Below are 11,325 nucleotides of genomic sequence, written 5' to 3'. Positions count from 1 at the left end.
ATAAAATTTACATTTCAGAATAATGTTTTTCTTAACAGCCTCCTCTCTATTTATTCTGCTTATTTCTAGTTACCTTTTATGTAACTAATTACCTAGGTACTACTGCATAACCATACTATTTGCTCATTTTTGCACAAGTAATTTAAATTTAGATTTGGAAAAAAAGTGTGTTTTCCAGGTCTGGACATCTGTAAGTTTTTTTTTTTACTTATCTCTACCTACGTCTAGTTATCTAGTGCCCGAGAAACATAGTTATCTGTAGTATTATCTGGTTTTACTAACAAGAAATAAGAAGGCAGAGTTTAGAAGAATATGTTTTTCAACTTTCTGAAGTCAACTAATTGTTCTACCTCTCACAGTCACCTTTAGTTTACTTGTTCCTCAGGAATCCTAACTTACCTATTATATTAACTCATTATGCCATCAAAAAAATGATTTCAGAGTTGAGAAGAGTAATTTTTGCCTTTCTGGCTTATGCTAGTCAATATACTTACATCTACTTTTCTCTAGATACCTCGTTTTTGTTTTGTTTTGTTTTTTAGGTACCATCACTTATCTACAGTTCCAAGACAAAATCCCAACAAGGAATAAAAATATAGTATTATAAAACTTTTTTAGCTTATAGGTCCAAATACTTATTCTAATTATCTCATGTTCCTTCTTGTTAGCTAATTAAGCAGAATTCACTAGCTATATATACTACTAACTCATTATTATAAGAGGAAATCAAAAGTTAGAGTGGCAAATTATGATTTTTAAACTTCATGAGTTCAAATATTTTTTCTAGTTATTTCATGTTAACTCTATTATTGACCTACCCATCACCTTAATGTCATACCATGCAGCCTGTAGGGAAACCCATTCATTTTAATTAAAAACTTGCTCTGCTGGGGACATGCATAAGATCTGGCCACTTAGTGATCAGAGCACCCATGGTGGTCTTAGGCTACGGGAGAAACAAGACATGTAAGAGGGCTGAAATGACTCTAGGGTGACACCTAGAGGAGTTAAGCGCACAAACAGCTCATTGGCCCACCACACAATTAGCAGCAATTTTATTTTGACAAACGGACATTGGAATGGGGAACAAATCTTTCAAAACATAAGAAGAAGAAATGACAGATTGCCAGCCTACAACTACCACCTCAGCTAGGTTCATGTATAATATGTATGGAATTTATACTTGCAAATACTTGGAGATTGGAGAAACTATACTAAAGACGACCTCAACCTAAAATGGCCAAATTGGGGCTCTTTTGACATTCCAAAACTAATTTTTCTTTTGTGTCTGCAGCTATAAAAGGCTGGCTTGAAAACATCTTTTCAGAATTCTGACCTTAAAGAAACACAAGGCCTTGCAGGGGGAACTTGCATTTCTCTCCCTGTGTCTTTGGGGGGGGGAGGGTAATTAGGTTTATTTATTATTTTTTTTAATGGAGGTACTGAGGATTGAACCCAAGACCTCGTGCATGCCAAGCATGCGCTCTACCACTGAGCTGTACCCTCCTCTTCTCTCCCTGTGTCTTTAAGATGTAAACATTCTACCTGATGTTCTTAGGTGTTGGTGTGTGTGGGTGTGGGTGTGGATGTGTTGTGTGTGGGTGTGTTTTCAGAGCTTGGTCTCTGCCAGCGGGAAGGTACACATGGAGTGCACATTTGGCAGCCAGTGCAATAGACTGGGATTCTGAACATTCTTTTTGTCTGGCTGTGCCAACTCTTTGGGACTTTTGTCATCTTAACCTTTGTTGCCTCTACCTGTACAACAAAGGCTTTCTTAGATTATTTTTGGGAGTAAACTTTCTAAATCTTGTATAGGCAGCATCCTTTGCACTCTCTTGTGGGGATGCCTCTTGCGTCTTATTGGTTTGAGTCACTATTAAAATATATGTCATTAATGGCCAGATGGTGGATCTTTTTTTTTTTTAGATGGTGGATCTTTTAAATTGGAGAAACTTCTAAATTGGTAAAATTTTTTAGAGAGCTCTCATTATAAACAGCTGTTTTATTTGGTACCTATAAAAAATAAATTAGAAGAAAAATATACACATATAAAAGTTAGTCTAAGAACTCTTTTAGTTTAAAACAAACAAACAAAAAACAGTTTGGGAAGTCTTATTTGTGGTCTCAGCTTCCCCTCAATGGGTCTTACAAATGCTAATAAAAACATTAGGTTAATTAATGTTAATTAGGCTGATTAACAGGGGTAGGGGGAGAAAGAACTGAGGGGAAAGCCTAGAGACTTCTTCCCAACATGGTGGAAATTTTTTCTTTTTGAATTATAGTTGATGTACAATATTATACAAGTTACAGATGTACAATACAGTGATTCATAATTTTTAAACGTTATACTCCATTTATAGTTATAAAATATTGGCTATATCCCCCATGTTGTATAATATCCTTGTACCTTATTTTATACATAATAGTTTGTAGCTCTTAATCCTCTACCCCTATATTGCCCCTCCCCCTTCCCTCTCCCCATTGGTAATGACTAGTTCTCTATATCTGTGAGTCTGCTTCTTTTTTGCCATATTCACTAGTTTGCTATATTTTTCAGATTCCACATATGAGTGATATCATATACTATTTGTCTTTCTCTGTCTGACTTACATAATACCCTCCAAAGTCCATGCATGTTGCTGCAAATGGCAAAATGTCATTCTTTTATATGGCTGAGAAGTATTCCATTATATATATTTTATATATATATATATATGTATCACACCTTCTTTATCCATTCATTGGTTGATGGACATTTAGGCTCCTTCCATATCTTGGCAATTGTAAATAATGCTGCTATGAACACTGGAGTTCGTGTACCTTTTCAAATTAGCCTTTCTTTCTTTCTTTCTTTCTTTCTTTCTTTCTTTCTTTCTTTCTTTCTTTCTTTCTTTCTTTCTTTCTTTCTTTCTTTCTTTTTCAGATATATAGTGGAATTGCTGAGTCCTGTGGTAGTTCTATTTTTAGTTTTTTGAGAAATTTCCATACAGTTTTCCACAGTGGCTCCACCAATTTACATTCCCACCAACAGTGTATGAGGGTTCAACAAGGTGGAAATTTTAAAGGGAGTCATCCCGAAAGGCTAAAAATCTTTAGATGGTCATTAAGAAATGGGATAAATAAAATAATGGAATTTTTAAAAAACGTTTTAACTACCTGAGGTAGAATGGGCCAAAGTGATGCCCCATTGGTCCCCAACATTAATGAGCCCCAAAGAAGTCTAATCTACCTAATTTAAAGGGCAGGGGGAAAAGTAACATTGAGATACCTGACCAGCATCTGCTTCGGGTAACAGGCCAATTAATCAAGATAAAAGATTGACAAAAGAGCCTGAGTCCCTTGGCTCAACCCCTCACTGTGGACTGCAGAGCCTCTTATACAAAAATAGATTAAATAGTTGGGGGATAAAAAGAAAGGAAAGCTTCTAGGACTCCTTATAAGACCATAGCTCATTGATGGGGTCCTAATGGAGACTAAAATTAAAGGTATAAAAGTTCATAGAATTGAGATGAAAACATATAAATTGGTATATTTAAACTGGCTTTATATAAGGTAGTCACATCTCTTTTGTCCCTAATTATATTGTAGGATAGATATTACATTTCACTGGGGAATGCTTTCCCTACCTGGTATTATAACATAGGGCATATAAATCTGCCCCTCAGACAATATTAAACATATTAAAGGAAACCAATAGGGTTATCTGAGCCCACACAGTATAATATAGTAAAAAATATTCAGATAATATTCAGGGGTAATAAAAACAATAACGGAGATTTTGCTCTGGGTTTAACTTGTGTGCTCAGAAAGAGGTCCTTGTGCAGGCTTTTGAAGGTATAATAAATGGAACCCAAAAATTCTAGAATACTTGAATTTCAGTTTAGTTGGCAATCTCACTGATACTAAAAAAGCAAATTAAAGAAAATACAGTTGGGCAAATCAATCTTTTAATATCATTTAGGTGACAGATTAATTCTTTGGGGAATTAAGAGCACCTGTCTTTGTCTTGCAAATCTCGACAAATCAGAAATGTAAATACAGTCCACAGTGACCTGAGGCTGAGCCTAATTAGCTCAATCAGGTAAACCGTGAAACCAAAGGAAAAAAGCAGCCTCTATAAAGTCAAACCACTGGAAAGGATCCCGCCCCCAACATCTAATTCATAGCTTCCTTAAGGATTTATTAAGGACAAATATAAATCTTAAAAGCTTTTTCCGCAAATAGTAAAGCCTTAGTCACCTGAGCAAATAAATTGAACTTATTCCAACTATTATTCATAAACTAGTAAGCTTATATTGCAATACCTGATTCATAACTAAGTGTTAAAGTGAAGCTATGAGAACTCCAGTTTCTACTCTTTTATAAGCGCTTAAAAGTAAGCACTTACAAATTACAAATTTCTAAAAATAAAGGAAACTGTCCAGAATGAATTTCAGGTTCACGTGATCTAGGACATATTCAATACTAAATTAATATCTGATATTAAAACTAGCTTACACTTGTTGTTTTAATCATACAAGCATGTCTTAATTTTATTGTACCTAGGTTTACTAAAGGTCAGTAAATTCATGTTTTTCTATTACAGAATTTATCAGCAAAAAAAATTTAACTTGATATGATTATATTTTCACAAGTTATAAAATAAAGGTAAATGACATTAGCATTTGTGGACAAAAGATGTTGCCTGCCAACTCAGTAAACAAAAGATGTTGGGGCCTTCAAGCCATCAGCCAATGCAGCCCTGAAGGGATTCAGGATGGAGAGAAACAGCATACTGGCCTAGATAGTTAAGGTGCATATCAAAGGAATGATTTCAATGAGCTCAGATTCTTGCATCTTTCCATACTTAGAAAAGCACTAAAATCCTTAACTCGACATGTCTGCGTTTTGTGATTAGCAGTAATCTTTTGACATTGGACACGGATTTTTGCTTTTTATTTTCAGCAAAATCTCCTATATATCCTGGCTCCTCCCTTACCTCTTTGGAACAGTTCCTCAGAGCTTATCTGAGAAGCTGTCTCCCAGGCTTAATTTCTCTATAAGTCCACTGAATAAAACATAATTCTCAACTTTTAGGCTGTGCTTTTTTTTCCCCAGTCAACACTAGGTGTGTAATTTTAAAAGTACAATTGAATATCTATACTAGTAATTCATTATAACAAAGAGAAATAAGAACTTATATTTTGAAAGGTTTTGTTTTCCAAATTCACAAGTTTAACTATTTATTCTACTTATCTCAAGTTAATTATATACCAGTTACTACTAATTATTTATAGATATAACTCATTCTTTAATTAAAAATATCTTAAAGATGAGAAATATGTTTTTCAGTGTTTGGGCATCAACTAAACTTCCAGTTATTTATAGTTCCTTTTGGTTAAATATTAACCTAGGTGCCACCCATTGTCTAAATTTCCAATACTTGACTTTAGAAGAGATAAGAAGTTGCACTTAAGAATGTGTTTTCAACATCCTAACGTGAGTAAGTTTGTAGTTCTCTCCAGTTACCTCTTTTTTTCTCTTTTTTTTTTCATTTTTATTAGGCAGAATCCAATTACCTCTTGATGCCTTTATCTCTAGATGCCTAGGTACCACAAGTTATCTATATTACTAAGGTGTTCTTTCAATGAGAAATACAAAATTGGATTTGAGAAAAAATGTTTTTCAGCTTTCTGCCTTCAGCTCCTCATTCTAGTTATATCTAGTTATCTCAGTACAAATCTTTTATAGGTAACTCTAGTTATTTACATCACTACTTCCACATTACAAAAAGAAATAAAAACTTAGATTGAGAAAAGTGGGGTTTTTAGCATCCTAAATTCAACCATAGTTATATGTAGATACCTCTAGTAAAATGGTTTCCTAAGTGTGACTACTTTTCTACTAGACTAATGCATTAATTCCACAAAATATAAAAACTTAGATGTGTGAAAAATCTTTTTTTCCATTGCCTGGCCTCAAGCATGATGGCTTTATAGCTTTACTTAACTACTTACCCAGATTATAGTAGTTATCTCTAGTATTCACTGATTATTCCAATAAGTGATAAGAAGTTTGTGTCTAGAAGAATGGTTTTACAACTCCGTGGATTTTTTCGTCACATCTAGCTAGCACTAGTAAAGTAGTTACCTAGGGCACTACTAGTTATATATAGGACAATATTTTGTTCCAACATGAAATATTAATTTAAGTTTGAGAAGTTTTTTTTTTAGCTCAGCAACTTACAATCTTTTTTTTTTTCTGGTTTTCTGTAGTTATCACTAGTTTAAAAATTACCTGGATCCCACTAGACAGCTCTTTAATTAACTCATTATTCCAACAAGGAAATAAGAATGTAGACATGAGATGATCATGATTATCAGCTTTTTAGCTTTGACTGGTTATTCTAGTTATCATTAATTAGTTATCTACAGTTAATCATCGAGGTATCACTACATATCTATCATACTAACACCTTATTCCTACAAAAAAAAATGATAATTTCGATTTGAAAAAAATGTTTTTTCAGCTTCCTGTCTAAAACAAGTATTTCCAGTTATCTCTACATACTGCCTGTAAACTAATTTCATAGGTATCACTTTTGAGTTACAGCATTATGAAATAATAAGTTAGACTGAAAAGGATTTTTTCCAATTCAGGGCTCTGGGTAATTATTCTTCTATATTAAGTTGGTTACCTAAGTATCATTATTTATCTAATGTACTAACTCATTAATACACCAGGAAAAAAAGAATTTAGAGTGCAGAAGGACTGATAGCTCATCTTCTAACATCAACTACTTATTTTAGATAGTCTGCCTATCTCTTAACTGTATAGTCACCTAGGTGCTACTGGTTGTGTAGTACTAGTACTAACTCCTTATTCCAGTGAGAATTAAGATTAACACTGGGAAACACTCTGGTTTTTAACTTTCTGGCTTCAACTGCTTTCTTCCTGCTATCTGGTTATCTCTATTTCAATCTTACCTAAGTAAATCTAGTTATCTATAATACTAATTTAATATTTTAAAAAAGCATTTAGAAATAAGAAAGTGTGCTTTCCAGGTCCCTAGATTCAAACCATTCTTCTAGATCTCTAGTATTCACCTGATTGATGCTAATTATCTATGCTATTGATGTATTATTTCAGTGAGAAGTAAGAATTTTGGATTGAGAAGACTGTGTGGTTTCCTAATTCCAATTTCAACTAGATATCTGTAGCTATTTGTAATTAACTACTTACCTAGTTACCAGTACTTATCTATAAGTGCTAACTGTTTCCACAAGAGATAAGATTTAGGGTGGTGAGGAATGTTTTTTTTAACTTCTGGAGTCAAACAGATTTCCTGACTATCTCTAGTTATCCCTACTAAACTGGTTACCTAGGTACGAATAGTTGTCTATAGTGCTAAGTCATTACCGCAACAGTAGATAACAATGTAGGACTGATAAAGAATGGTTATTCAAATTCCTCGATTCAACCACTGTTTTTCAGCATCCTGGTTTCAACCCGTTGTTCTGGGTATCAGCATTTATCCTTGAGTTATTAATAATCTAGAAGCCACTAGATATCTATGTCACTAATTTGTTGGTCAAACAAGAGAATTGTGAATTCAAAAAAATTTTTAATCTCTACTAATCTCTAGTTCACTAGTTAACAAAAGTACAATTGAATATCTATGTCATTATTCAACAAGAATAAGAATTTATAATTCAGAAGGTTGTGTTGTCCAGGTCCCACCTTTAACTACTTATTCTACTTACCTCTAGTTAGCCAGAGTTAACTATAAACCTAGTTACCTCTGTTTACTTTATGTAGCACATTCCTCCAAGAAAAATGATCATCTCTAAAATCTCTAAATATCTCCCTAGTGATGAAAAATTCTCAGCTTTGGAGTTTTAAGCAGTTTTTCAGTTATTTATAGCTTTCTCTAGTTAAAGTTACATGGATAGCCCTAATTACCTACATTTAAATACTTCTTTTCTCGAAGAAATTAAATATTGATTTAAGAAGAATGCTTTTCAAAATCCTTGCTTCAAGTAGGCTTCTAGTTATATCCAGTTATCTCCAGATAGGTAATTACCTAGATACTACAAATTGTCAATGCAGACACATTATTTAATAGACAAAATTAACACGTTATTTCTATGAGAAATATGAAGTTGGGCTCGATAAAAAAAGTGTTTTCCAGCTTCCTGCTTTCACCTACTCATTCTAGTTACATTTGGTTACCGCTATATAAACCTTACTTAAGTGACTATTTATAGCACTACTTTCACAAAGTAGTTACAAAAAGATATCAAACGACCCAAATTGTAACGGATATCCTAGCTAGGGTAAGGCACACAATGATCATAAGCACTGTACGTCTCTCATGTTATAACTGATTCCAAGCCAAAATTGATCTCTGTAGGTGAGGTGAGCAAGGCAGAGAACAAGAACTCAGGAAAACAGTCCTAGACAGGGGAGGAGGAGGGGCAAAGAAGGGGGAATAGATTTAAGTCCACAGCACCCGCCCAGCACGGGAAACGCGTGCACTTTTGCAGACAACCTGCAGCCTGAGGCGCGGTAACGGAGCCTAGCATAGCAGATGCTGTTTGCTCCACTGTCGGGTCCAGGGTCACATGCAGTGTAAGCATGCTGGGCAGAGTTCTACAGTTGTACTCTGACGTGGGTTCATTGCTACAAATCTGGAGTACTTGTTGCAATTGCAAGGGGCGGGTTGGGTTTCTTGCAGTGGGCATCTGAGCAAACCAAACCCCAAGCTCCCGCTCCCCAGTGTCCCCCAGGGAGCGTGGAAGGCTCTACTTTCAGCTCCTTATAGCAAAAACTCAGCAAGTAGTCTTCCACCTAATCATTTCATCTGAATCACTAGCCCGATCTGTACAATTTGGGGGCGAGCGGAACAGAACCAAAGTCTCATCCATTAGTTACCAACTTCCCAGAGGGAAGAGTCGTGCTTAGAGCCCACGCGACAAGGGGGACGACCGTCGCTTCAGCTAGCTGGAGCTGCTGGGGACCTCGCGCTTTCTCCAGCCCCATCTCTGCAACTCTCTCGCTCTGGGGGAACTAAGAGCAACGGAGCTGCGCCCGTCAAGAGTCAGGCGGAGAGACATTCTCCCAACACTGCTCCCGAGCTCGGAGGCGAGTGAGGTCTGGTTCCCCGCCCCTCCCCAGCCCCAAGTCGGCTCGCGCAGTGCAGCAAAGCCCCTTCCTCAGGGCAGTCACCCCGCCCGAGCAGGGACTAGTCAGCTAAGCCACAAGTTGGAGCTCCAACTCCCCCAACCGCCGCGCCCCGGCAGGACCGCACGCACCCTGCTTCTCTATGGCCACGCCCCGGCCTCGTGCGCGCCCCTGTGGGTCCCACCCACCGCACGCACCGTTGCAGGGGGGCAGCGGGAATACCGAACGCAGACGCCTAACCGCCAGCGTGTGGCCGTGGAACCTACAGCAGGCACGCTATAACCCGACCAGGCGCCAGAAAGAGGATCCGACCCCCGGACCGCCGCGGGCCGCTGCGCAGTCTGCAGAGGCTCATCGACAGCGCTCGAGACATGGAGCCTCCGCCCAGACGCAGCCACGAAGACGCCGGTTACCTCAGCCTGGGAGTCGAGGAGCTCCAGGAAGAACCGCATGGTCAGTGCCGGGATCGGGACTGTTCGCTGGCTAACTCTAGGAAACGTACTTTTCTCGGGAGCGGCGAGTGGACAGGACGCCGCTGCTGCGCGGCCGCCGTCGCTACTCTCAGGTCGTGGGCTTGCGCCCTCCATTTGCCCCGCTCACCCTAGGCTCCAGCGCTCTCATCTCTCTTTTTCCTTTCCAGATACGAAGCCTACCGCCGCGACCTCGGTAATCGTAACGGGAAAAGCTGTCAAGGAAGATCCACGGCCCGAACCTGAGCAGGGAGCAGCAGCAGCAGAACAAGGCCATGTAGGCGCGGGAGCTCCCGGCCTCATGGACGACGAGACCCAGAAGGGCGGCGGCGGCGGCGGTGAGGAATCCCCGCAGCAGGAGCAGGAGCTGGCCCACGCGGCCACCGAGGATCCGGAACGCGAGGGCAGCCAGCTGTTCTTCCCCTGCAACCCGTATGGCTGGGTGCAACTGAAGGATCTGGAGAGAATTTTCCAACGCAGCCAGTACCCCGACGTGTTCGCACGGTAAGCGGCAAGCTCTCGAGGCGCCCATTTTCTAGAGCTCTAGCGCTCCTCCCCCAACGCCTTTGGCTGTCTCCACCACCCCCCCGTACCCCCCGCTCCCCCCACCCCACCCCCGCTCCCGAGTCAAAGCAGTGCAGTGTATAAATGAATTAAATAGGGAAACTGGCTGCACTTTTGTTTCTGTGAATAGCATTCCACTGGATAGGGATTTAGATCAGGGTGAGGAGAGTGAGGCACTGCTGTGCAAATGCAGGGTTGAATCTTGCCTTTATTTAAAATTTTTGTGCATTTATTCTTGATGTTTAAATATTGTTTAAAAGGTTAAATTTATGTCAAATGTTCATGTTTACTGTTAAATGTTGAAATATTGCATTAAAAAATCGTAGTCTTGAATACTGAGCTTTTCAGCACTTAAAATTTGCACACAGAAGAAAATTGTTCTAAAGAAAGCCTGGAGCTGGGTATTACAGAAATATGTTCCCCAGGCATTTGGGAGAATATGAATTTTAAAACAAGCATAAAATGTACATTGTATATCTAATTTCATCTACAACTCCAAATACTGAATATTTGCGATTTTGTCCCCTCAGAACGGATGTTACAATACGCATGGATGTGACTGAAGCCGAAGGGCAGGTCAGCAAGCCTGAAAAAAACAACTTGCCAGAGTAGCCATTGTAAAGCCTGCCTCAGGACTTGGATACTTTTGTTCTAGACATTCTCATGTTGTTGTTTTTGATGCCTTTTCCATGTTTGGGAAATGAGTTTTGAACTTTGGGGGTTTTGGCAAGTGGAAAATTAGATAATTAAACCCCAGTTTATGGAAATTGTCCATTATCAGAAGTAACATAATTTCCTAAGGGAAAAAGAAAATAAAAGAGAACCAAACTGTTTCTCCTATGTCTTGAACAAAATTAAATCTAAATAAAGTTCAATTCCTTCTAACACTGGTATTCTCTAGGGAGCACTTCTGTGTGGAGTTATGCTGGGGCTCAGTCTGATCCAGAGAGCATGCACATTAATGTACCAAGGAGCTAGGATATGAGAGGGTTCAATTGTATTAAATTACATAAAATATGGAAAACTGTAAGTTCTTAGCTAAATGAGTGAATTTATAAATATTCACACACACTATATGAGATAAGTATTTAGTTACGCTGAGACTGATGTGGGGAGATAGCTTAAAAGT

The 11,325-nt window shown here is 38.4% G+C and overlaps 1 protein-coding gene across 1 annotated transcript; it reads left to right on the top strand.

Annotated features, from left to right (window-relative positions):
- Nucleotides 1-9,349: 9,349 nt before the first annotated feature.
- Nucleotides 9,350-11,081, top strand: LOC102545773 (rhox homeobox family member 1). The gene is made up of 3 exons (XM_015249214.3): nucleotides 9,350-9,615; nucleotides 9,803-10,136; nucleotides 10,727-11,081. Exons 1-3 carry the CDS (start codon nucleotides 9,534-9,536, stop codon nucleotides 10,806-10,808), a joined length of 498 nt encoding a protein of 165 aa, XP_015104700.1. The 5' UTR covers nucleotides 9,350-9,533; the 3' UTR covers nucleotides 10,809-11,081.
- The last annotated feature ends 244 nt before the right edge of the window (nucleotides 11,082-11,325 follow it).

This window comes from Vicugna pacos, chromosome X, assembly GCF_048564905.1.
Source record: "Vicugna pacos chromosome X, VicPac4, whole genome shotgun sequence".
Lineage (NCBI taxonomy): Eukaryota > Metazoa > Chordata > Mammalia > Artiodactyla > Camelidae > Vicugna > Vicugna pacos.
Note: the sequence above shows the minus strand (reverse complement) of the source record. Positions and strands in the feature narration are given on the sequence as shown.

What these genes read in the sequence shown, in the direction of transcription:
- LOC102545773 (XM_015249214.3), top strand. Translation starts at nt 9,534, where the DNA reads ATGGAGCCTCCGCCCAGACGCAGCCACGAAGACGCCGGTTACCTCAGC. An exon ending in GCTCCAGGAAGAACCGCATG is followed by an intron (nt 9,616 to 9,802) that starts GTCAGTGCCGGG and finishes TTTCCTTTCCAG; the next exon opens with ATACGAAGCCTACCGCCGCG. An exon ending in TACCCCGACGTGTTCGCACG is followed by an intron (nt 10,137 to 10,726) that starts GTAAGCGGCAAG and finishes TTGTCCCCTCAG; the next exon opens with AACGGATGTTACAATACGCA.